We start from the raw sequence: 24,984 nt of genomic DNA on the forward strand, positions 1-24,984 counted from the left end.
ATGCTACTAAAACCCACCCACAAGCCCAACCAACCAGACCCAACCAAACCGCATCAAAGTTCGATTCGAAAGGAAAGCTAACGTCGCACGCCAAACCCCCGAGGTCTAGGAGTCCGTTACGCGTTTTAGTAGACTTTTACCTTTTCTCCGTGCTCCGCCCTGCGTCTCCCGCCGTCGGGGTCCCTGGCTCTTAGTGCCATCGGGAGTGCAACTAAGTTACAGTTCGTCGCACCTTATTCTTAGTCCACCCCATTTATTTGCCCCTCCCTCCAAGCGGGCCCTAAAAACGACCTGCCGCAGGAGACTACCGAAGAATTAGTGTCGTCGACCCGATCCGTGAACCAAGATCTCGTTTAGTTTAACCTACTCGGGGGTTAAAGCTAGATTGACTTTAGGTTAGTTACTAGTTCGCCGTCAACAGCCTCCAGGGCGAGACGGAGACCGAGATGCCGTGCCAGGGTCCCAGTGGGTGAGTCCAGTCGCAGTCAGTGTTGCCAACCCGGGAAATTGGAAATTGTTCAGGTAACGAGCTGGTCAACTATTATCGGAAGGCAAGCACCGCCGAGGACATACTGCGGCTGTTAACTTGGCCAAGCTAACTTAACATCCGGCCGAATTATCGGCGACTGTCCTCGAGAGTCAAACTTGTACGACGAACCACCGTGACGCACATGATGCGTGCATACATTAGCATGGCCGAGAGAGGATGTGCCGGTAAATTTGTGTGACCACTGAAGGCGAGGATGCTCTCTGCTGCTCGCGTCACACCACTAATGCTGGTGACCCGTCATTTTGGGCTTGGATCGGCGCGATCCTGGTGGACGACTTAAGCGCAAACGGCGTTGGGCGGGCTGCAGTGCGTTGGCAGCTCTACGAATGCTGCTCGTGCAGGAACTGCATACAAATTTGAGACGAAGGCTCGGAGCGTGTATATTGATATGGCCTTGGTAGCTCATCGTCGTTCCGCGAGCCGCAGCTAGAGATAGACCAAAAAACATGAAGACGGTGGTGAGATGGAGATGGATCTGACTGGAGATATTCATCACATCAAAGGTTCGGTCATCCCGGGCATAGTCCGGACAACTCCACGAAGAAAGGACAAGGGATATTGCACATGCACATGAATTGAATCAAGCGATAGAAGTAAGAAAAACAGAAAGGGGACCAATAACATATACGAGTTTGACGACAGAACAACATAAATCACAGGTGAACGGGCCACCAAAGGTAGCTAATGCAGATTGCCCCGCCAGACATCCCAAATCTCATTTCCATAGCCAAGTACCCGCAGAGAGTCGAAATCATTTTTTCCTTTTCTCATGCGACCATCTAGTTCGATAGCAAGGAACAAAAGGAAAAAGGGCAGGGAGAAAACATCAAACATGACGAGAGCAGAAGTATGAGTCGCGAGGCCGTTCATTTGACTGGAGCAAATCATGGCCAGAAATGGTATCATGTGCGCAAGATCTCAACAAATTAGACCCAGAGGCGGCGATATGGGATTTAGGGGGTATTGATGAAGGTATTAGAACATGTGACCTTGAAGAAAAGGGTAGGGAGAGATCTATTGCGGGTAGCTGGTCGATTGGTTTTCTGCGGCGCCATCATCGATCAGCTACGTACCCTATAGCAATAGACCTAAGGACCTTCCGCTGTAACCGTGTATTTCCAATCATTCTTGCCGAGAATTTTGTTTCGCAGGTCTTCCCAATTTTTTTCTTGGTTTTGACGGCCCGGCCCTAAGCAATGCAAAGACGAAAGGACTGGCTACTTACGTTGCTGATACACTTGACCGCTCTGGCCGTACGGTGAGTGAGGGTAGTTAGGAGGGTATCCCATCTGTCCGTTGCCTTGGTAGACCATCCCACCAGCGCCAGCCCCGTACTGACCGGGAACCTGACCTTCAGCAGGTTGGTACCCGATCGGGGGGAGCTGAGGCCGGACTCCGCCAGGGTAGGCAGGCGGCTGACCACCCTGTGACGGGTCCGCCGGATTGGGAGCCTCAACCTGGTTCGCTTGAGCAGCCTGCGCAGCAGCTGCACGTTCACGTTCCTCAGCGACCTTGCGTTGGGCTTCTTCCTCCTTCTTCCGGGCCTTCCACTCCTTTCGGATTTCCTTGAATTCTGTGATTAGAGGTCAGTACAATACTCGTGACTCAAGCAAATTCGAGTGGAATCGAGATCCTGGAGGAGTTCTCGCGCTACTACGATCCGCAACGCTAAAGCCGTGTAACTCGACTAGCGCGTGCCGCAACCCGCGCTAGCCAAACCATCACAACTGCAAGAAGCAGAGAAGAACAAAATCGATCCTCGGCATATGGAAGGTATAACAAAAAGGACAGTTCACTCACCCTCTGGGGTTCGCTTGGCACCATGAGACTGCATAGTAACGTGCGCATTCAAGTGGTTAAGCGTGCCGTATGCCTTTTCGCAACCATTCCATCCACATTTGTACATACGTTCGATCTCCTCGTACCGGCGACGGGGTCGCTTATGCTGCTGAGCACCGGGAATAGGAACGAAGGAGTAAACCTATGAAATGTGTGTCAGCCTTCTGTGCAATGTAGATATCAAGAAAAGATTTGATGAGATAATGCGCCCGCATCTCCACGTCCTGGGAGGCAGCCCGACCGCAACCCCGGAATTGGGGCCCGTCCCAAGACAACAATCAACAAAATTGCGCAGCCTTTGGAAACAGACGCCAAAATCATCAAAAACATACCTGGCCAGGGCGCGGCCCTGCGGTCGCAGCAGGGGAGGCGGGACCAACCGTTGTGGCAGGGGAATTGTATGGTCCAGGAAGACCGTGTTGATGTTGCCCATACCCATGCCAGTCTGGACGCGCATACATCTGCGGAGGCGGGGGAGGAGCGTGGCCCGGGTACTGAGCCATATCATGGCCCTGGGGCTGATAGGGTGAGTAGGGAGGAGGATAGGTCGGGCTTGAGGCCGCGATTGAGGGATCTATAGGAACGGCCGCGTCAGACTTCACGTTCGAGTTATTGCGATGGCCATTTGGCTGCCCATCATTCAGGGTGTTCATGGACGGACTTGTTGCTTGAGCCATACCTGCCGCACCTCCGGGCTGGGAGTTCGGCGCGTGATGGTATTGAGGCGGGCGGGCCAGGTACTCGGGATAAGCGGGCGAGCGCGTGGGAGGAGGGGGCTGGTTCAGACCGTAGTCCGACTGCGGCGTGTTGGAGGAGGTGCCGGGACGAACCTCTGGTTGCGGCGTGTACTGCGGGCCTGGGCGGGCTTCGGGCTGAGGAGTGTATTGAGCAGTGGCAGCAGCAGATGCCTGGTCTGCGGCTGTGAATTCAGAATGTGTCGCGGTGGACGGTGGTGGATATGGTGTGTGCGAACCTGACTGCGCGTACTCGGGAGCAGGCCTGTTGTCCATATAATACAAGAGTCGCCGCTTACTGGGAAGAGTGATCCCGGACGATCCTCCAAGCTAATCCTTGTGTGCCTGTTGATAGACGCGTCGGAAAAGACACAATGAGCTTGTGGACGCAAGAATTAGGAGAAGGCAGGGTGTGCCGAAGCGGAGAGTATGGAAACGGGTGAGAGGATTGGTTTGGGGGAGGGGGAGGAGAGATCCTAGTGTGATCCCGTGGCGGAAGAGTCTTGGAGATCCCCTCTTGTTGGAACGTACTGTTTTAGTGGATTTGGCGGAGGGAGGGGGTGTTGCGGAGATTCCAACGACAACAACAGCAGCCTTCCAAAGTCACTGGCACGTTCGGGTTGGGAGTTGGCCGATGGAGAGGAGCGAGAGGAGGTGCAAAGGAAAATAAAGGAAGGATCGACGCGTCAATTCTGGTCGCGAAACAGAATCCTCGACTCTCCAACACAAGCGATTAAAAATTACCACGGGTTGGCGATGTGAAATGTAACGATCTGGACAGCCCAGAGCCGAAGACTGAGTCTTTTGTCGCGACTTGAGGAGGTGCAGCGCTGGATCGCGATGCTTAATCGTTTAGTCTCCTCTTAGGGTGACGGGGAAATGGCTCTTGCAGGTGGCGGGAGGCACGACAGCACGAGGGCGAGGAAAGGAGCGCTTCTGGCGTCGAAGGCCTTGGGGGGGGAGGAGGCAGTCTGCACACCGCGGGTGAAAAATCGCAGCCAGACGGAGCCAAGCCAGGCGCGAAAAGCAAAAAGGCGACAGAAAAGTGGAAATGATAATCAAATCACGGCGATACGGGAGGGGAACTAAAATAGAGTCCAATCCACCAGCTCAAAAGAGTGATAGCGCAGGAGACGATGCCTCGATCCAAGCGGCAAGACAGGTCGCACAATCGCCCTAAAAGAGACCGGAGGGATGATGGTTTGACTCGACTCGGGAGAACCAGACCTGAGGAGGAATGGCGCGTCTTAAAGAGTCCAGGGAACCAGGAGGAGCGCTGGTGCTTTGTTCATTCGAGTGGGAAACAGGGCACAGCTCGCACCTCGTGGGATCTCAGGAGGCGGTGGAGTAGCGCGTGGGCCCGGAAATTTCGCACCCTCGCAAAAAAAGGAGTCGAGTTGGAGCCCTGGAGGCAAATAATATGGAAGTGATTAACTGAGAGGGAGAAATAACGAAGGGAGGGAAAAAAAGAATTGAAGGGAGGGAGAGGAAAGGATGTGTAATACGCAGACAGGATGGGGAAGGGGGGTTGGTTTTGGTATGGTAACACTCATTACATGAGGTGCCGCCCGGATGACAGCACCTGATTTGCTCGCTCTGCCATTTCTGCCCTCTCGCTCAAGCGGAGTGTTGTCGCTTTGTGGTGACGGGCCCGTCGCTGACCCACTTCAGGATGATTCTCAGCGGAAAAAAAGAATCCTCAGATTCGGCCACCATTTGGCCACCATTCCCTGCCCTCCTTTTCCCCTCAGTCTGTCTGTGACTTTGTTGAGCCGGCTCAGCTTTCCCTTGTCTGGTTATTTATTCTCTTCTCATATTATACTTTTTCTTTTCTTGTCCCTCCTGCACACTCCCGGGAGGTGGCAAAGTCAACGAGTCATCCTTCTGCACTCTTGTTCGACCTTGGATTTGCTGGTGGTCTTGCTTGCGTCTCAGCGGAAGGGTGGCGCCAAGTCTTGAGAGGCACAAGCATGAAGTCAAGAGTAGGTTAAAAGTCAAGACAGCGGTCGGGATTTAGAGCTTGGATGGTCTTCCCGCGATTTGGGCTGGATGGTGCGTTTGTCGGCTGTGAGTCTGTTGTGAACGAAGCGCTCTCTGTCCATGGGACCGTGAGGACCGCGAAAGGCTGTTGGCCGACCCTCCTTGGAGCGTGGGTCGGGAAAATGGCCAGAAGACCCAAGTACCCGAGAAACGGCTCAAGCGGTTCATCTCTCCGTCGCGGGCTAGTCGAAAAGGGGGTGTAGTGCCTGTCGCGGGCTCGGCTAAGTGACGAGCGCGTGCTTTGCGCGTGGTGGAGGCTGATGGAGCAAATCCAGACATCCAACCTGCGAGAGGATTGAAGATGCAGGTGGGATGGCTATCTTTCCGGTTACATTGGATGAATCAGGCCGTCAGCCTGGAAGGCAAAGATTATCCTGCATTGTTGAGTGGTGATGCTGTTCTGACCGAGAGGAGAGTTCTGAATGAAAATCAAGAGCAAAAAATACCTGATAGGAAAGAAACGGAGGCGGCAGATGCCGGTCATGGGGCGATGGGGGACCAGCGACTGGTGGGAAAAGGAGGAGGTGCTGCAATGGCCAACTCTTGCTCAAGGCGAATAAATCGGGGCTCCAGTTGGATGTCGAATGGCCTTTGATGACTGGAGTCCTCTGAACGCAGGGAATTGAGTTCTTTCATTTGAATCGCCCTCCACGACAAATTTGGACCCCCAAACTCTTGGTTTCTTCCAAGAATGTCCAAATCCCGGGAGAGTGGACACCGACCTCGCAGCCCTGCTAGTGCTCTTTTTGCGCAAGTCAGGAACGCATCCATAGGTGGAGAACACGAAGGGAAAACTCCAATCATCGTCAAACTTAATGGGGCCGTTTGACAAATTAAGTTGGATCCAGGTTACGGTGAGGGACACTCGATGCGCTCACCCTTTCCAGATATCAAATGTCAAGGAGCTTTAGAACTCATCCATGTGTCAGTGGACAGGATGAATTTAGGGAGTGGTCTCTCTCTGGAGGATGTGATTTAGGATGTTCCACTCGAGAGCGCTCAAACTGGGAACCGACAGGTATGGTAATACTCCGGAGGAGAGGAATGCGAGTTTCGCATCCCATGATCAGTGGCAGTGAAAGACAGCAAGGATCGTGAGATTGTGCAGCGTCGCCAGCGTTTCTCTTCTGAAGCTTGTGGGCTTCGTCGAGGTTCCAGTAGTAGGTCCAGGATCGTTGAATGATTCTCGGGGGGCCGGGTGAATTGAAGACGAGCACAGTTGACTGTGTCTTTGTCGAAAGTACTTCTCCACCAGGCTGAGAGGAGTTTGTTAAAGTCAAAGACAGAAGACCACCTCCATCCACCGAAGCAGGCGGGTGCAGCGCCAGAATCATTCCCAGCGAGAGACCACCGCTCGAACGTCCACGCAAGAGTGGGACATTCGGTGACGCTCCGCGATCTCGAAAGAATGGCGACAAATTCCCCTCTCCAACGCATCTTGAAGGAGTCAGGACGGGTGCGGTTCAATTCCAGGCGGGCGGAGAAGATTCCCTCCTGCCAGCGTCCAGATGGGTCATTGTGACAGTTTCCACCAAGGAAAAGGGGTCACACTCCTCGAGAAAAGCGCTGCGCATCTCAGTGAAGTTCACTTCGAGATCCATCTGGGCGTAACCTGGGAATGCAAGTCTCCAACCTCGGAAGGTCGCTCAAGCCGCTTCAGCTGGATGGTGCGATGAGTGCTTCATGATTGGCTGTACCCCGCGCTGACGGAACAAAGCAAGAAACCCACTCTGCATCGGTGTGGATTCTGTCGTGGGAAAGAGGAAAATGTGATGGAACATTTTTCCTCAATTTCGTGCCCAGGGCTGCAGGGCAGAGCTGCATTGTGGCTCTTGAAGAGAGACTTGCTGGAAGCGATGTTGGAAATGCGCGTTGTTTGGGCTTTGTCGACTGTCAAAAAACAGCTTGGGCGATTGCGACCATCCTCTCGAAGGCTTCGGGGAATCCGGGCCTCAGGGCAATTGAGGTCCCGACTGGCTTCATCAGACCCCCTGCATGAGAAGGGCTCAATATCGGGCGCTTTCAGCGGATGACAATCAACTCCCAAGATCGTTCTGCTGCGATTTTGTTGAAATGCTGGCACATCTTCTGGCCCCTACCTGTGACGAATTCACATTTAACTGACAAATCTTCCGGATGTCGATGAAGGATGTATGGGCAAAGGAAATGCGTCAAATCTCTGTTCTGGACTGAAGCAAAAATATCTCAAGAAGATCTTCGATTGTTGACGTTGGAGTTGAAGCTATTTTGGTGCCGAACCAAGATCCACGTGGGCGAGGGCTGTTAGCATCTCTGAGCCTGCTCGATAACATCCCGGAACGCCTCACAGCAACATGCTTCATCAGACAGAAAAGCAGAGAGAAGAATTATCTTGCTGCAACCCCTGATCTCTTGCAGCTGCTCAATCCCGGGGCACAGTGTCCTCATATCACTCTTCAGCAAATCACTTGACATGTGGGAATAGCGGTTGCTGAGCAAGTCGCTGTCAGGCTATCTACAACTTGATTTTCCAGATGGCCGCGCTTCGTCAAGCGTCTCCGAGATTGTGCAAGATACTTTTCGTGGATCTGGACCGGCTGGGAGAGGGAAAGCCCATCCCTCTCCTTCGTCGGAACACAGCCGTCCCTCAGGATTCAAAATTAAAGAACTGACTGGAGGTCTCAGGGCAGCGCGGACTGGGAAAGCGCCACTCCTGTTGAAGACTTCACATCGTCTCCAGCACTCAAATGGCACTTGGCCTTCTCTCGATAGAGGAAGGTTGCATGGGATTGATGTTGCAGGGGTCAGATTCTCAAATGCCCTTGTGACTTCTTGACTTGCAGAAATTGACGGAAAAGCAATGATCGAGGTCCTCCGTGATGCCACCTGAATTTGATATCAGGAGATAATTTCTGAGAAATGAAATTGGCCTGGCCCAGGTCATCTTTCAGAAAGGGTGCGGAAAGCGCGAGTACGAAGAAATCCGCAGGTGTTTGAAAACAAACGCAAGAATGGATAACTTAAGAAAAGTAACCTGGAAGGGACTGATCGAAAATCATGATCCTGTTTTGGCCCCGACAACACCTTCGCTTGGAAGGCTCAGGAGTTGTCCACGGGTCTGTGATGTTGCTTAGTGCTCATTGGTCGGTATTTCTCCGACATCAGAGAGCGCCAAGAATCACGATTTCAGGTCGGGGAGGTGCGCTCGCCTCAATTAGGCAGGTAAAGTGACTGTCCACATCTGGTGGGACATATTTTGAAGAAGAAAATCGGTGACGTCTGCGATGGAATGGTCCACGACCAAGAATCCTTCAAGAATCGCGCTCCTCGACATGTCATCCCAAACCTGGAGGTTTTTGTTCCATGCATGTTCTTCGGCGACTCTAGCTGTCGACCAACTCACCCATCGTGGTGCCGGCTCACGCCATGGCAGGCTTACTTTGGGTTTCTCACGTCCTGTCCAATCTTCTTCACTCGTGGTTTTGGTCAGCAGAATTTCGAGTTCAACATCTTGGACTCCGAAAGTTTATCCTATACACGGTCTAGTCCAGATTCATCCTAGCCCCTTTTCTTGCGAGCGTCCGCCCTCCCTTCCCGAGCCACGGAGCATCTTCATTTTTACTTCTAGCCCCTTCTAGGATAGCGGCATACCGTCTGAAAACCACTCGCCGTTTTCTTTCATACGTAGCAAATACACCACATACAGAGGGCACATCGTTCAGCTCTTTGTCGCTCACCTGGGCTGTCACCAGTCCCCTCCCAGACATTTCCCGAGTTGACAAGGGCCCTTCGAGGGCAGGAAAAGCTGACTGTTCTCGAACCTCCTTATCCAAAGCTCAAAACCACATCACTTCAGCAAAGCACTCCGGACGCACAACGCTGACTTTGGACACCAGACTGGGGACACCAAGATGGGGCCACTTCCACTCGAGGTCCCGATCAGTCCCCTCCCTCGGCTGGGACCCGAGCCTTCAGGCCCACAAGAACCAGAGCGAGGTCATGGACATTTCCGTGGACTAATGGGTTTGGCTCTGTTGGTCGGTGAGATCTTGCGCCAGAGTGCCTCTCTCCTCTCCACCCAAGAGTCGAGGATCCATGGTTTCAGGCGCTTCAGAAGGACAGTTGAATTGAACTGGATTGCCAAATTTAGTCTATCAAGATTGCGCTTCTCCGCACTCGCTCTGGTGGCCATTCTCAGCACATGATCTCGGCGAGGAAGCGAGGATCGTTCTGTCCACGACTCGGTACACCCCGCTCTGCAGCCTCCAGGGTCAATCGTCGTGCCAGCATTTTCGGTTCGTCTGATTTTGATGTTCGTTTGAACAGTACTTGGATGAACAAGGCGGTTTGCCCAAGAGGATTGGGAAGCGGGCCCCCCCTGGTGCCTGAGGCTTCTCTATCAGTCTCAAGACCTGATAACTTCCCCATCTCAGTGCCTAGAGTCGGAGCACAGAGACGAAAAGCTGAAAGAATCACTGTCCTGTAAACTCAGAATCCCACCAGGCACGACGATGACATCTTCCTCTCACCCGAGAGTTGGCCCATCAATAGCCAACGGAGAAATATCTTCCGTGACCGGCCTTTATCCAAGACGATGCCGTCGAAATTTCTCCGTTCAACACATTTGTACCGAGAAAGGTAATCTGGATGGACAGTCCAGAATAGAGGTATATAATCGGACCAACACGTTGTAAACAGCCAAGCACTGCGTGCTATTGGCCCCCGGTAGGTTTATTTGACGACGTACAAATGATGGTCGGGCCATTCGTCCTCGCCCTCGCGGGCAGTATACCTCTAATCGAGGCCCTTCCCTCCAATGCCCTGAGTAGACATGGATTCGACTGGCACTCGATCCGTCACCTGTTAGTGCTACTTTTCTCTCCCATGGCCCGAATAATCTGTAGATATAAAGGCTGATAGCTAACATTTTGGCTCACAGCGTCGCCTTTGGCGATTCATACACATACGTCCAAGGAATCCACGGACGCACCAACTACAGCTTCATCGGCGACCAATTTGACTACGCGTTCAACGCACGCAAGCTGTTAACAAACAAGATCGTCCAGAGCCAGGCGCGTCTCACCTCTTGAACTCTCCGTCACCAGTCACCCTTTTTTACGCGCACAGCTCACACCTAACGATTTGTATAGACCGGCACCTCCGCAGGCGGACCCAATTGGCTCGAATACCTCGCAGGCTGCGGCGTGGAGGAAGGCCTAACATCCCCATTAAGCTGCAAGAAGCAACTATGGGATTTCGCGTTCGCAGGCGCAGATATCTCCGCTGAACAGTACGTTGGCTTTCCCTCCTCAAAGAACCAATAAATATACCTCGACGGCCATCCCTCCTCTACAGACAATGATTACTCACAAGACGAAAAAAAAGCCTCCCCCTACACCACAACTACACAGTCTCCTTCGTAAACCAAATAACCCAATACACCACCTTCGCCCACCCAGTCCTCGCAACCCCCAACTCCCACGGCAGCCATGCCATCCTCAACCCCGAATCCACCCTCGTGGCAATCTGGATCGGCATCAACGACATAAACGACAGCGCCGCAGGCAACGACGGCTACGGCGCCGCGATCCCTTCCTTCCCGGCATTCTACAATACCCTGATGAGCACCCTCTTCGACTCCGTATCGACCCTGCACGAACTGGGATACAGGAACTACCTCTTCCTCAATCTCCCCCCCTTAGACCGCAACCCAGCGAACCAGGATGAGTTACCGGAGAACCGCTCACCGAACGCGACACAGGTGGGATGGTTCAATTCTGCGCTTGAGCGGCATGCGTCGCTGTTTCGGAGCCGGCATGGCGATGGCGATGGCGATGGCGATGATGCTACGACTGTGCTCCTCTTCGATGCGCATTCTGTGCTTAGTGGTGTTTTGGATTCCCCCGGGGCATACGGGATTGTGAACACGACGGATTTCTGCCCTGGGTATGATCAGCCGGATATTGGGACGAATTATGAGGCGTATGGGTGTCCGACGGCACTGGAGACGTACTTCTGGTATAATTCGGGCCATATCACGAGTCGAGTGCATGAGATTTTGGCTAAAGCTTTGGGAGCGTTTTTGGGTGGGTGGAAGGGTGATTGAGACAAGTCTACTCTGTTTTGGGTACTGAAAACGGAATGTGATATACTGAATATGAATGCGTACGGGGGAGTAGATCTATGCCGGCTTATTGCTCAGCGGGAATATAAAACGCCCGATGATTACTGATTCGTCCGCTCGCACCGGGATATTGCTGTATTGGAGCAGAGCTGTGGGTTCATGTAAACGCACCCAATGCACCAGTATCGGTGAGCACGGCTGTCCAAGGTGGGCTACAGCGTAGAAACGCAAAGTGCTATCATAATTACATTGCCTCGATGTTAGGATGTTAGACTTGGGCCACACTATCTCAAGCCACACGTGCGTGAGTGGCTGGGGGTGGCATACAACTTTTCAAAGACAGAAAGAATGCAGATTTAACATGTATCCGTATGTGTCCATGAGAAACAACCTTGGAACTAGGGACAATTGCCCCAATCCGGAAACCCTGTAAGCCTGAGTAAACTGTGGAATAAAGTCTATCGTGACAAACGCCGCCCCTATTGAGTTACGAAAAAGATATCTCAAAAGCAATAGAAAGGTGTAAAGAAAAATCGCACGTCTACCGGATGATGGCCGAGTACAAGCTCATCATTGCGCTGGCGCATTGGCATGGGTCTACCAGCGACGATTGCCACCGAGGGGAGCTGCATTGGAAGCAGTGAAGTTGCCACCACGACCGCGGCCGCCACCGCGACCACCCCAACGGCCATACCCACCACCGTGGCCGCCGCCGCCGCCGCTGTAGCGGACCATCTCAGCGAGACGGGGGTCAATCTGCTGCTTAGCCTCGGAAAGGATAGTAACCAAATCACGAGCTTGCTTAGAATCTGTGGAGCTTGACGTTAGCATCTTGATAATCAAGGACAGTGTTGGATCACGTACTGTCAGTGGTGAAAAAGGTAATTGCAGTTCCTTTGGCACCAGCACGACCAGTTCGACCAATACGGTGAACGTAGTCCTCTGAGTTGTTGGGGTAGTCATAATTCAAGACATGGGTGATGTCGCGAACATCTTTAGACACACTTATGTTAGCAAATCGGAGCATTAGTGAAGACAACAGCGTGGCATAGAAGCCCGTTTTCAGCCGTGTGAGACTAGATGCATCACTCTCTTCCACGGACTTTCAACTCAAGATCCGTTACGGGGATGGTGAGTCCATATGCTGGCAGATATCGCGGTCCTAGAGTAACCTTGGAATGCAGCTTCAACAAGTCGGAAGAGAAGCCACCGTACTTCTCGACCAACCACTCAAAGACGGGGTGAGTCAGAACAGAAGAATGAAGAATCCTACGTGTCTGCTAAACTGCACTGTGAGTCCAAGGTTCTCCTGGCATGAGAACCATTTCTGGAGACCCGACAAAGCCTGGACGAGTCAAGTACGCCAACATGGGCATGTGAGAGAGTCAAGCACCATGCCAATGTCACACAACGTCAATACGGCCGAGATGCTTCAAGAAGGAATGAAGAACGGGGATATGGGAAGGGAAAAACAGGGGACAAATCGCAATCTATTCATACCAATACCACGAGAGGCCACATCGGTGGCCACCATGATTGGGCTCTTGCCCGTCTTGAATTCGTTCAAGACCCAATCTCGTTCTTGCTGCTGCTTGTCGCCGTGGATTGCTGATGGTGGGTTAGTACATGCACGTTGATAGAATTGAAGAGCGTCTACTCACATAGAGCTGGCCATCCATCCTGGCGAAGGAATCGCGTGATCTCGTCGGCAATACGCTTAGTACCAGTGAAGATAAGGCACTTATTGGCACGGTTCTCCATGATCTTCTCAAGGTGCTTGATCATGCGATCACGCTTTTCGAAATCCGAAACAACCTCAACAATTTGAGTAATACGGTGGTTAGCGGACAGGTCCATGGAACCAATGTTGACTTGAATGTAATCATTGAGGAAGTCGCTCGCGAGTTGGCGAACTTCCTTGGGCCAGGTCGCGGACCACATGCAAGTCTGACGATCAGGGCGAATCTGACCGATGATTTTGCGAATCTGAGGCTCGAAACCCATATCCAACATGCGATCTGCCTCATCGAGAACCAGGTAGGTGACACGGCGAAGGTTGGTCCGGCCAGCTTCGAGCATATCAATCAAACGACCAGGAGTAGCAATGCAGACTTCGACACCACGGGACAGATCGCGAATCTGGGGACCCTTTGGTACACCACCGTAGACGCAAGTGTTCCTGATGCGAGAAGACTTTCCGAACTTAGTGATCTCGGTCTGGATTTGGACGGCCAATTCACGGGTGGGAGCGAGAACAAGGACGATAGGGCCGTCTCCGGGAGCAAGAAGAGGCTGAGCGTTGATATGGACAATAGCAGGGAGACAGTATGTCAACGTCTTTCCGGAACCGGTCTCAGCAATACCGACGACATCACGACCCGAGAGAGCCATAGGCCAACCCTGGGACTGGATGGCTGTGGGCTTTTCAAACCCCTGAGACTTGACCTCGCCGAGAACGTACTGGGGGAAGCCGGCTTCGTCGAAAGTCTCCACAGGACGGGGAACGTTCCTTCCCTGTACAGTCATCTCGGACTTCTTGCGGAACTCGTCGACATCGCGTTGCGATCGGTTGGCAACATCGGGGTGCTCCTTGTAGAACGATTTTTCGAATTTGGGAAGAGAATCTAGATCTTCGGGGAAGATTAGTAACTGTACCAGATAGGATTAACGCCCGATTTGACTTACCCCATTCTTGCTTCTTCAAGCCAGCTCCCAGATTAGACATCCGATCACCACCGGCACCACCAACAGCTCCACCACCGCGTCCGTAGCCGCCGCCGCCGTAACCACCGCCGCCATAGCCACCACCCCCATAGCCGCCTCCATGACCGTTGGAGTAACCATTCGAGTAACCGTTGGAGTAACCACCGCCGGTTCCATTTTGGCGAGAGCTGTAAAAGGAACGTCTCAGCATGTGTTCGAAAGCGAGTGATTCCGAACGCTCGAGCGAGAGAAGTGGCGGATGAATGAGTTCGTGAAACACAGGCAGGATTCGTGGGGCCTCAGACCGCTTTGGAGTAAACGTGTGCAAGACGGTAAGAGACGCAACAACCAAGCCCATTCACGAAAGAGATTCAACCAACACCTCTTCGCCTGAGTCAGGTGCTATGGACAAGAGATATGAACTTACCGATAAGCATCGCGCTGGTAGCCGCCGCCGCCACCGTAGGAAGACATGGCGAGGTCTAGAGGAGATGCACTGATATTGTTGGAAATGAAATCGACTTTCTCAACTTGAGAAAGAAAAGAACACGACAACACAGAGAGGGGAAGGGGAAGAGAGAGAGAGACAGCAGGAGAATCAAGATATCTCCAAAAGATGGGAGATGAAAGAAGATAGATATCACGAAGATATCAAACAAAAGGATGAGAGAGGCGAGAATGAGGATAAGAGAGAAGAAAAATCGGGCGGGAAGGCAAAGAAAAAGGGAAAAATAAAAATGGGAGGCGCTGAGGCAACATTTGCTCTTTCCGGTTTAGTGCAGGGGAAAACTCGACACCGCCGGCTTTACGTAAGCACCTTCCAGTGGCGAGAAAGACAAAGGCAGAGCCAAACTTCGAGACTCACGGATAACCTCAATCGACGGGGGATTACAGAGGTGATAGGAAAAACGAAGAGCCTGGTTAGAAGCCTTAGGTCGATCAGACAAAGTGACAGGATGCAGGTAAAGCACCCTGGCTGTCGATAGTCAGCCTTGTCACGTGGAATCGCCGCCTCATTGTTTGGCTGGCAGAATTAAAGTTTTGATGGCGATTTTCCACCAGAGAGCCAGGACCCTGGGCGGGAGGCACGGCTGGGGAACGACTGTTCACGGAGCTTTCGGTCGTTCATCTTCTATATTCTTCTACACACGTGTACCTATACATGGATTTCTAGCTGTTACTTCTCACAGGTGTCCATTCCCGAGTCCCATGTTCCAGAATTCAATCTCCAACTCCGTCGCCCGAATAAATATCTTGACCAACTCTTCCATCCGAGATGGCGAGACGTTTCTCATGTAGGTTTCTAACAGTTCTATAAGAGTGTCAGCACTGTATCACGTAGCGGTTTGCCCGTTTAACCGGTGAAAAACCGTTTGCTTACCGGATCCTATGCGGACCGCCTCAGTGTAGTCCTCTGCAACGTAATTCTCAATCCACTTCCAGTACTGGTTGCCGTCTCGAAGGGTGTTTTCCTCTGAATATAACCTCTGCGCAATAGCGCCGTACCCGATCAAACATGGGGCCAAGGCTACTTGTAGTGCGAGCCAGTCCTCCGACTGACCTATATCGAGGATATACCTGCTGTATGCGGTACACGCTGGCAATTTTCTGGTTAGTACTTGTGGCGCAGCTGAGTTCCATCGAATATAAAGTCGTCGCTCACCTGTAGTCTCTGGAATTTTCTCCATTTCCTCTTTGGATAGCCCGAAGGATGCGCAGTAATCTATGTGTAGCGCGGTCTCTCGTTGGATGTGCAACACAATCTTCGCCGACTGGAAATTTATATTAGCGAGTGTGGCATAGTGATGGCATAGCTTGATGTGAAGCCACTTACTGCGGCTATCGACGCCATATCGCTTGCCTTATAAGATGCAAGTGCGTTGCTCCGAGCGAATTGAACCTGTTGAGAGCCGTTTAGAATAGTTGATGGGTATTGAGAAGATGGAGCGTACAAGGTAGAGATAATCCTGGACGAGATACTCCTTGAATCGTTCGACGGGAAGCGTACCGTTGCCCAGTCCCAAGACAAAGTCATGCTCTGTGAACTTTTGCCATACTGATTGTACGTCGGGGCGATCTAAAACGTACTCCAAAAATCGCCCTCTAGGAGGATTATTAGCTGCCTGGATGGAAACTTTGCGTCAAAGATTGAGGGAGATAGATTGCATACGGCGCAAAGGGGAGCGAGTACACGGAGTGGAAATGGTTGATCGGACCACTTCCCTTTCCAAGCTCTGAGCTGGTCTTGATTCCCGCCTCGACGAAGCGGACAGCACTGCGCACAGCTCTTTCCAAGTCTTTTCCAAGCGCGATATTGGCCGCTATGGCAGAGGCAAGAGAACATCCGGTGCCGTGTGTGTTTTTCGAGACGAGATAGTTTGTCTCAAACAGAGTAACATCCTCTCTGTCATAAAGGACGTCAACAACCCTAACCGCCTCATTGGGGCTTTGTGCGGTCTTGTAGTCTTTTGTAAGTGGTAAGTGGCCACCTTTCAGCAGGACAGCTTTGGGACCTAACGCGGATACCTGCTTTGTGAGTTTGATGAGCCCTTGTAAATCTTCAGGATCGGTAGATTCTAGTCCGGAGTCGTTCAGGAGTAGCTTTGCCTCTGGTATATTGGGTGTAAGAACAGTTGTTAGGGGTAGCAACTTCGTTCGCAGACCCTGGACGGCTGCTTCAGGTAATAACTGGGATCCGCTGGTAGACACCATCACCTGTTTCCTAATATCAGATGGGGGGTAAAGGACGAGGGAGGGTGAGAATTACCGGGTCCAGGACAATGGATGGAATCTGGTATGATACAAGCGCATCCGCGATAACATCAATCGTCTCAGCGGACGAGAGCATTCCTTTTGGAAATCAGCACATTTTTTTTTGAGTTACTGGAGAAGTTAATATAAATATGATTAAAAATAAGACGTACCTAGCTTTACGACATCGGCCCCGACGTCATCGAGACTGGCTTTGATCTGTTTCTTGACAAACTCTGCTGGAACGACGAAGATGTCGTGCACTCCAAGGGTGTTCTGTGCCGTAAGACCGGTGGTTGCTGTGAGTGCGTAGCAACCGTGTGCAGCCAGGACCCTCTGGTCCGCTTCTAGGCCACTAGATTCAGAGAAAATGCTTCAGCAGATGGCCTGAAGCCGAAAACGAGGGGCGTGACCTACGCGCCGCCTGAGCTGTCGGATCCTGCGATCACGAGGACTCGCTTGACTGACATGGCAGGGAGCTGTTGCGTCTGCAAAATTGACTTCGTTCTGGGTCAAATTTCACCGGAGCATCCACCTCGAAGTCCGTCCTGGTCGGTTGGCATCTCAAGTTCATTTCCACTGGAGATGAAGTCACTTGATTGGTGGGGAGTGGGGTATGCCCAGAAGGGATTAGCGTTTATCTGAGGCGTATACCTACAATTGAGCCCTTTCGGTGGGCATCATGTTATCAACCTGGGCTTGAAGGAAGAATAAACTCAACTTAGTTTGTCGACGGCAGCGTTTATGGCCTGCGAGTTTTGTTTGAGCTTAATCCGTCCTCAGACTTTTGAGGCGACATCTCCTCCAAACCCTCATGGGATCGATCCAAATGTACTATGAGGAAAATGTCAAATTGAATTAGTTGGTTTCATTCCGTCATTGAGGGCCTAAGACAAAAACGCGCCTAGAAAATGGATGCACAAAAGCAATCTCTAACAAACCAGAGCCAAAGCCAATCCAACACACAGAAACCCACTATATACAAACCGTCGAGGCAATACCAGGCACGTGGGAGGCAACTTGAAGATATAAGATGGGTTAAGCCAACATGAACTTAAACAATCCATCCATCTCCACCCACTGCCGCCCGCATTTCTTCAAATACCCCTCTACCACGCCCCTAACGGTGCCAAACCTGACCCGATTGAACTCCACCAACGCCGCGACGCTATCCTTCTTCTCTCCACTAGCCTCCTTCTCTGCAGACGCCCGCGCCTTATCCACATCCCACAGACTGGCGAAGTACAAAAGCTGATTGTACATCTGTTTCTCCGTGTACTCGTATGACATTCGCCCCAAACATCCCTCGGCATGGCCCTTCGGCCCGAGACAACGATGCCCATAGACGCTTATCTGGCGCGTCCGGTTCCCGCACGCGGAGTCATCGCAGACAAGCCAGCCCTCGTAGTACTTTGACGTTTGAGCGCGGATTTGGGATTCAAGCTGTGCAACGATTGTAAGAATGGAGAATTGTTTGGCGCAGGATGGGTTGGGACAGATGATGCCGTGTGGTTTGCACATGTGGAGCGAGCCTGTTATGCCCTCAAACACGGAGCGTTCCTTGCAGTATCGGCAAGTGAGGGTTAATCGAGCCGCACTTTCGAAGCGGACACTATCCGGGATCTGGGACTCTAGCGGGAAAATTTCGGTGTTCTGGGTATTATTTGAGGGGGAGGTGTTGATTTGGTATTTGCGGGCGTCGAGGCCGAGGCATTCGGCGAGACGGACAGCGTCTGTGCCGGGGATAGGGGCGCAGAGACGTTCGATGGGCGGGAAGATTTGCTTGAGTAGGTAGAATTCGGTGTCGGGCTTGAGACCTGAGTCGGATTTCATCACGTCTTGGAGGGTGTAGGATCGTTTGGCTGCAGGGAGAGAGGATGTTTCTGAGTCGCCGGTTGTCACGATGTAGGAGACAACGTCGTTTGGTCGGACTGTTCTTCCGCGGGCGAGCTCGCGGAGAGCGACTTGCGCTGGGGGCATTGTTTCCTTGTTGGGGTACTCTTCAGGACGTTTGGATAATTTCTAGAGGAGTCAGCGAGTGTTTGGACGGGATTTGGGTAGAGCTTGTACCGTGTAGATAACGTATTTCTGAACGGGAATGGTGTACTCCCTCATTTTGCTAGCGAGTTCACGCAGGTAGTCATGGACTCGGTTTAGAACGAGCTCCTGGTCCTCGCCAGAAAGGATTTCATTCAAGAGTCTCTGGGAGACCTCCTTCGATAATGCACAGTACTCACGTCTCTTCATATCCAGACCCTTTACCTCGAGCTTGTCAACGTATTTACCGTCGACTTCTGTCATATTGACGGCAGCGTACTTCTTCTTGGCGTGCAATAGCAGACGACGGAAGATGTTGTCGATGTCGATTTCTAGTAGCCGATACCGCTCGTTGACGGTCTTCTTGAAGTCCTCTCCAACCTTGAGTGCGTCGCTAATGGTGTCCATATTCGTATTGATCATGACGGAGTCGGTGTCACCGTAGATGACTCTGAGTTGTTTGCTCTCTGCCAATTCCTTGGTGCTCCGTAAAATCTCACGGCCTTTGAAGGTAGTGAGCATGGCGAGGGGACGAGCGTAGAAGCGACTCTGCGTGTATCCCAGGCAACCGTACATGGAGTTGGCGGTCAGCTTGAAGGCCAGCTGCTTTGTGTCCCACAGGGCGAGCTGTTCAGGTGTCGCACGCTTATCCTTCATCAGTTTCTTCACTTCTCGTCGACGGCCGACAAGAGTGGCGATAAGGCGCGGTAGGATACCCTGCTCCGTATCGGACGCAGGAACTTCTGGCACCTTCTCCTCGTTCTCATTCTCAGCCTAAAATTTGTTAGTCTGAGTAGACATGCTGGAGCTTTGAGGGAACATACTGAGGCTGTTCGATCGACCGTGGTGAAGCAAATATTGTACTCCTGAATGATACTCGGGTACAAACTGTTGAAATCCATGACAAGCACAAACCTATCATAAAGACCCCTCTCTGGTTCGAAGACGAGACCGCCCTTGTATTTGTCCTTCTTTTTCTTGTCGGTTGCATCATCTTCGTCTCCATCTTGTGCTTTTTCTTCCGCCTTCTGTAGTTTGGATGAATACTTGTCTGGGCAGATATACTTGTTGCGGTGGAATTCGTGGAGCAGAATATACTCATTACGCTCAGCGCGTGTACCACTTAGGGTTCGTGCCCAGGAATTACCGGCAATGTTGGTAAGCACCTTGGTCAAGGACAGCATTTGAAGGCGTAGAACCAGCGCGGCGATGAAATAGGTATCAGTATCGCAATGGTTGACGAAATTGACGAGTCCGTCTTTGGAGGTCGCCCATGTCTTAAGTGCTGCTTCGATGTCTAGTTCTTGTCTTGTGTTGTCAGACCCAAGGTAGAGATCGCACATCTCCGTCAGGCTCCACGATTGGCATTTCATCATAAGTGACTATTGTATGTTAAATTAGCTCTCTCAATGTCGGCATTAAGAACCTACCTTGCCCATATCGTTGGCCACATCGCAGACAAGTCTTCCCGATATTAGGTGCCTCTCCGTGAAAAACCCGCCTCCTTTGTTAAAGTTCTTAGGCCACTCTCCACGCTTTAATCTTCCAAGACGATGCCACCCAGGGGTCTTCTTCTCCTTCAATCGGTTCAGTAAGATACTGAGGTCGACTTCCTGGAGCTGGTGACCCATCAGAACATCTGGGTCCATTCTCTCAAACAGAGCCAAGAATTTGCTGAGCAGAAACTGTTCACTCTTCTCTAGTACGTATGTCCCTCTTTGCTTCCGGATCTCGACCTCGAAGTTCACAGGATACGAAGAGCCCGCAGGTCGCATAATGGTAAAGGTCTTGCAGGGAAGCTTTTCGGGGGGAGTGGTCTCTGTCAAGGACACGTTTTCGTAGACTCGGGCGCTGGCAACCAAGATCTCTTGTTTGTTCTCCTTTACGTTGAGTTGCGTTCGGAAAGCAAGACTCATCAAGGTAAGAGGTGGTGGTTCGAGATTCTCAGAATCGGGGACTGGCTCGATAAGTGCCGGCTTTGATGTCGCGCATTCGAATTTACACCAAGACGCATTGTTGACAGCGGAGAAATCGGCTTCCTCGAACTTGAGCCAGCAAGGACCCATGATGTTCTTCCAGAGGACGAACTGCTCGAACAGGGAAGTGTTCGTCCCGAAGACATGAGAGAACGTTTCTCCCTTCGTGTCCATCGGCAATGCAGGTTTGTCATAGGGGTAAAGGAGCTTCAAGTACTCGGTCTCTCTTGGAACGCCGGGCATTTCAAAGGCATACTTCCGCGTGCATTCCTTGATTTTATGCATACCTACTCTTAGCTTTGACATCATCTGATCGACTTCATGGTAGACGTCTTCCATGTCGATTTCCTCGTCGGTGTCTCGGCCTTGCTTCTGCCTGTGTTCTCTGGGGAGAAAATACAGCTTTCGGAGGATATTATCGATTTTGACAAAAGCACTCGCATAGGAGCCGGTCTGCTTATTCTTCACCTTTCCGAACAGGCACAGGCTGCCGTTAACTTCTGTGTAGTCCAGCCAGAACATACGGAGGCTTCCATCTTCCTCGACGACGTCCTGCGGTCGTAATTTCCCGAAGACGCGAGTATCAGACGCCGCCGGGCTACTGAGGACATTCAGCTTGTTGCGTACATTATTCCACGAGGCATCTGTAGGGGATTTCATAGGAGAGGAGCTAGCGGGAGTTGGGTAAGGCTCCTTCTTGAGCTTGGGCGGAGGTCGACTGCCGGAAATGTTGACACTCGGTGCCTTGGATTCGTGGTGAGCAGTGGCCTGAACGACCTCCATCAGCTCATCGTCATCGTCTTCTGGTTCTTCCTTTATAGGGACGCCCGATTTCCGTTCTACTGCTTTGGTAACTGGCGAGGAGGGCACCGGATCGCTCATTGGAATATCATCGTCATCTGCGTGAAGGAGATCCCCGTCGTCATCATCTAAGTTGAGAGTCGGCTCTTCGACTGGGGATACAGGATCACTGTTTTCGTCCTTGCTGGTATGTTTCGGTGTGCGTGTCTTTTCGGAGAGCGGAGGGGAGAGGATGCGGACTTTGCGACGTGTTTCCGACTTTACGACGTTGTGCTTGGGAATTGGGTTCGAGACCACGTTCGTGTCTACTTCACCTAGAAGATCTGCCATGAACGCATCATCTTCTGCTGTAACAACAGGCTTTAATGCAAATCAGTCCACAGGCCTCAGAGAACGTTAATTTGCAAGACTGTTCGGCTCACCTTAGGCTTCGGGGCAGAAGCTGCCGCTCCACTATTGAAGTATTTCGAGATCCCGTTGTTGATCTTCTCCTTCCGTTGCTGCTCTTCTTCCCGTTTGCGTTTCGCGGCTTTACTCCGCGCAGGAAGTTCATCGTCCTCGCTTTCCTCATCGCTGTAGCCTCCCCGCTCATTCCAGACCTCACGGCCATCGTCCGCGTATCCTTCGCCATTGTCGTCGACAACAAAATCGTCTTCATCGAGTCGGTTCCGGATGACCTTCTTGTACCCTTCCTCGTCAACTTCCTCGTAAATGTCGCCCTGTTCCTCGACTTCGTAGGTCGAAAGGCGCTTCTTTCCGGAGGCACGGAGAGCGCGAAGCTCGGCCAGTCTCGCGCGAGCTGAAGCCATTATTGTGTGAGAATTTGCGGGGGCGATTACTCCATGAAGTTGATGATCATGAATTAAAAAATTTCGAGAAAGGCTCAGTGATTTCACGCATTGGCACTGTTGGTGTTTTGGAGAAGGGAAGACAATCTCCGGAAGTCGCGTGTGGAAATGGCGACGCGTTTCGCACGCGGTCAGGACGCGACCCCCGCCAATCCCCGTTAATTGGCTTCAAGCAGATGACAACTCCACGGGAACAACAGAGTCACGTACGGACAGTGCGATTGCAGTTACCTGGGATTAAAATTCCGGATATCCAATTAAAGTCATGTTATGCTTAAAAATTTTGAGAATTAACCCCCCTATAACGCCGCCAATTTTCCCAGATACCTGCCGACCCTCCCGAGGTCCTGGATCTGATAGCACTAATCAGACAATTCAATGCCAGAACTGGCCTCGCTGAATTCTTCTGAACATCTGTTAGCGTGGACTTCGGATTATGGGTAAGATGGAAAGCACACCTTGAGCAAGACCAAAATCAAACGACCCATCCAAGTTCTCCGCCAAGATTTCGCGAATCGTGTTCTGCGCCTCCTCTGGGAAGTTTATGCCGGAAATCGCGTTGAGTATAGACAGATTCAAGCCTCTATTCCCGGGACCAAGCTGGGTGATGAAATCAATTACTCCAATCACCGTGAAATTGCTCATGGCGTAGATGGCGAGGCTCTTGAGGTTTGGAAGGCACGAGAACGCGCTCCATACAGAGTCGTTGAAGGCTTCGCCACTGATCCAGAGTCTCTCAAGAAGAGGAAGGAATGGCGTCAATGTCATGACATGGTCCATTGTGAACCAGTCGGATACGTCTTTGAGCTCGAGTTCCCGGAGTCTGGTAAGGCCCCCTATAGCTTGGACGAGCCTCTCGTTATCTCGGGGATCCTCACTTCCCTCTCCTCGAAGATAGAGGTATTCTAAAGAATCGTGCAATAAAAGTGCGTCGAAGAAGCCACGGCTGTTGGAGAGCTTGTAGCCGGCGAAGGAGAGACTTGAGAGACGAATACCGCGACTCATCATGACCTGCGTTAACAATTCGGTATCATCCATGAACTTCCTCAGTTCTAGACGCTTCAACTTCTTGCAATCCCGCAACCAGCGGGCGACCTGATTGAGAGTTGAATAGAATTCTTCGGTCCAGATAGTGGGTGCCGAATCTGTTAGCGCCAGAACCTCCAAAGCGGGCAGCCCTCCCAGGGACGGGAGTTCTCGAATCGTATCAATCTCGAGACTGGTTAGTTTCAGCTCTATCAGGGAGTCCGTCTGTGTCCCCAAAGCCTTTATGGACCGAGGGCCCAGGTGAGAGAAGCTGAGGATCTCAAAGTACTCGAGCGAGTTGGGTCGGAGTGCATTGAAGAGCTCTTCCGCGTCCTTTTCAGCGTTCGCAGGTGGTTTATTCTGCCTAGCACAATGTGAGTGTAGATCCTCGGTGGGAGTTGAAGGGCAATACCAGGTATAAATCCTCAGCTGCCTGAAATCAGGGCAGTGAGTGCGGATTTTCTCGCCTGCTTGCTGCGACAGGACAGCCCCGGACCAAACAGTCAGGCTCTGCAGCTGGGGGGACCCTTCAATCCACTCGTTCAGCGTTGTGGGTGGCACTGAGTTCATCAGACAGGCCGGAAAATATCGTTGGGTGGGAGCCTACCGTCGCAGGACATGCCTCGGATCAACGAATTTTTCTGTGCAATGGCTTCTCAGGAGTAAGACCAGGACTATAGAAACAAGCACGATATCGCAGTACTACAGGGACTCTGATCACTGACCTGACCCAAGTTTCACCTTGGTCCATTCGTTGTCGGGTAGAGTCTTCGGTCCACGGCGCCGCTTGTTTCCCTCTGGGACGTAATTGCGACATACAAACTCTGTAATTTCCGGGGTAAAGAACTCACTAACGCCTGTTAGACAAGAAAATACCATGCCTTGTAAGGAGAATTAGCGGGCTCAACATACTCCTTAACAATTGATCCAGAACCCAGCAGATTCCCTAAATCATCAAGATCTAGGTACCGGATATAGCTATAGTAAGGGAGATAAGTAAGGTCCAGCGTGGAGAGAACAATGGAACGCCATAGCGTAACCCATTTCCGAAGCGCCCAGTTTTGATCAGTTTTAAAAGCAGCGGAAGACAAAGTTGGCCTTCGAGTTCTGAACTGCTCGTCCTCGGTTCCTCCGCCTCTCAAGGGCGAAGCGTCATAGATCCTGGCGCGTTATGTGAGCCGTGAAAACGTGCAGAGCCCACCATCCACCATATATTAAACTTACCGATATAAAACGGACAGCGCGTGCTTAGTAAAGTGCTTTGATGTCAGAGCACATTGAAACAAGCTGTTGAAATCCCTCTCGTCCCCCAAGTTGTCCAAGACCATGAAGAGAATCTCGCTAGGCAGTGAGACGGCCATTTTCGGGAGAGGAGTTTCAACCACCCCGGGGGTAAATCGCTGTATACGCAATTCAAGTTATCAACTTATATCTCGATTCCAGACAGTTTTCAGAGCTGATGACGGGTTGACGTTGATGTCGGGTTGCTGAGCAGTTCGCCTGCCATCCGCGGCGCTGCTTATGTAAACACGCGTTCCTGTTTCTGGGCCCAAGGCTGCCTCACACGTTTGACTGT

The 24,984-nt window shown here is 51.7% G+C and overlaps 5 protein-coding genes across 5 annotated transcripts; 1 reads left to right on the top strand and 4 right to left on the bottom strand.

Annotated features, from left to right (window-relative positions):
• Positions 1 to 1,767: 1,767 nt before the first annotated feature.
• BJX67DRAFT_376200 (putative C2H2 transcription factor (Con7)) lies at positions 1,768 to 3,399 on the bottom strand (the record flags this gene model as incomplete). The annotated part of the gene is made up of 3 exons (XM_071031828.1): positions 1,768 to 2,123; positions 2,351 to 2,531; positions 2,722 to 3,399. 3 exons carry the CDS (start codon positions 3,397 to 3,399, stop codon positions 1,768 to 1,770), a joined length of 1,215 nt encoding a protein of 404 aa, XP_070891357.1.
• A 6,220-nt stretch (positions 3,400 to 9,619) lies between these two features.
• Positions 9,620 to 11,518, top strand: BJX67DRAFT_5382 (SGNH/GDSL hydrolase family protein). Its single transcript, XM_071035135.1, has 4 exons — positions 9,620 to 10,004; positions 10,082 to 10,214; positions 10,293 to 10,432; positions 10,528 to 11,518. The coding sequence occupies exons 1-4, from the start codon at positions 9,892 to 9,894 to the stop codon at positions 11,246 to 11,248; spliced, it is 1,107 nt and encodes a 368-aa protein (XP_070891358.1). The 5' UTR covers positions 9,620 to 9,891; the 3' UTR covers positions 11,249 to 11,518.
• A 345-nt stretch (positions 11,519 to 11,863) lies between these two features.
• On the bottom strand, positions 11,864 to 17,190 carry BJX67DRAFT_369067 (uncharacterized protein; the record flags this gene model as incomplete). The annotated part of the gene is made up of 13 exons (XM_071030711.1): positions 11,864 to 12,075; positions 12,131 to 12,259; positions 12,767 to 12,874; positions 12,928 to 13,896; positions 13,952 to 14,157; positions 15,158 to 15,281; positions 15,351 to 15,566; positions 15,633 to 15,741; positions 15,922 to 16,072; positions 16,140 to 16,684; positions 16,737 to 16,819; positions 16,894 to 17,075; positions 17,138 to 17,190. The coding sequence occupies 13 exons, from the start codon at positions 17,188 to 17,190 to the stop codon at positions 11,864 to 11,866; spliced, it is 3,087 nt and encodes a 1,028-aa protein (XP_070891359.1).
• An 83-nt stretch (positions 17,191 to 17,273) lies between these two features.
• Positions 17,274 to 22,493, bottom strand: BJX67DRAFT_339340 (DNA-directed DNA polymerase alpha catalytic subunit POL1). The gene is made up of 5 exons (XM_071027651.1): positions 21,957 to 22,493; positions 20,188 to 21,894; positions 19,582 to 20,139; positions 18,791 to 19,531; positions 17,274 to 18,742 (listed from the first exon to the last, which is right to left on the bottom strand). Exons 1-5 carry the CDS (start codon positions 22,341 to 22,343, stop codon positions 17,759 to 17,761), a joined length of 4,377 nt encoding a protein of 1,458 aa, XP_070891360.1. The 5' UTR covers positions 22,344 to 22,493; the 3' UTR covers positions 17,274 to 17,758.
• A 115-nt stretch (positions 22,494 to 22,608) lies between these two features.
• BJX67DRAFT_5816 (uncharacterized protein) lies at positions 22,609 to 24,867 on the bottom strand. Its single transcript, XM_071035185.1, has 7 exons — positions 24,633 to 24,867; positions 24,321 to 24,569; positions 24,134 to 24,258; positions 24,016 to 24,060; positions 23,821 to 23,968; positions 22,841 to 23,772; positions 22,609 to 22,788 (listed from the first exon to the last, which is right to left on the bottom strand). Exons 1-7 carry the CDS (start codon positions 24,767 to 24,769, stop codon positions 22,745 to 22,747), a joined length of 1,680 nt encoding a protein of 559 aa, XP_070891361.1. The 5' UTR covers positions 24,770 to 24,867; the 3' UTR covers positions 22,609 to 22,744.
• Positions 24,868 to 24,984: the final 117 nt, after the last annotated feature.

This window comes from Aspergillus lucknowensis (assembly GCF_044049455.1).
Source record: "Aspergillus lucknowensis strain CBS 449.75 chromosome Unknown BJX67scaffold_1, whole genome shotgun sequence".
Taxonomy (NCBI): Eukaryota; Fungi; Ascomycota; class Eurotiomycetes; order Eurotiales; family Aspergillaceae; genus Aspergillus; species Aspergillus lucknowensis.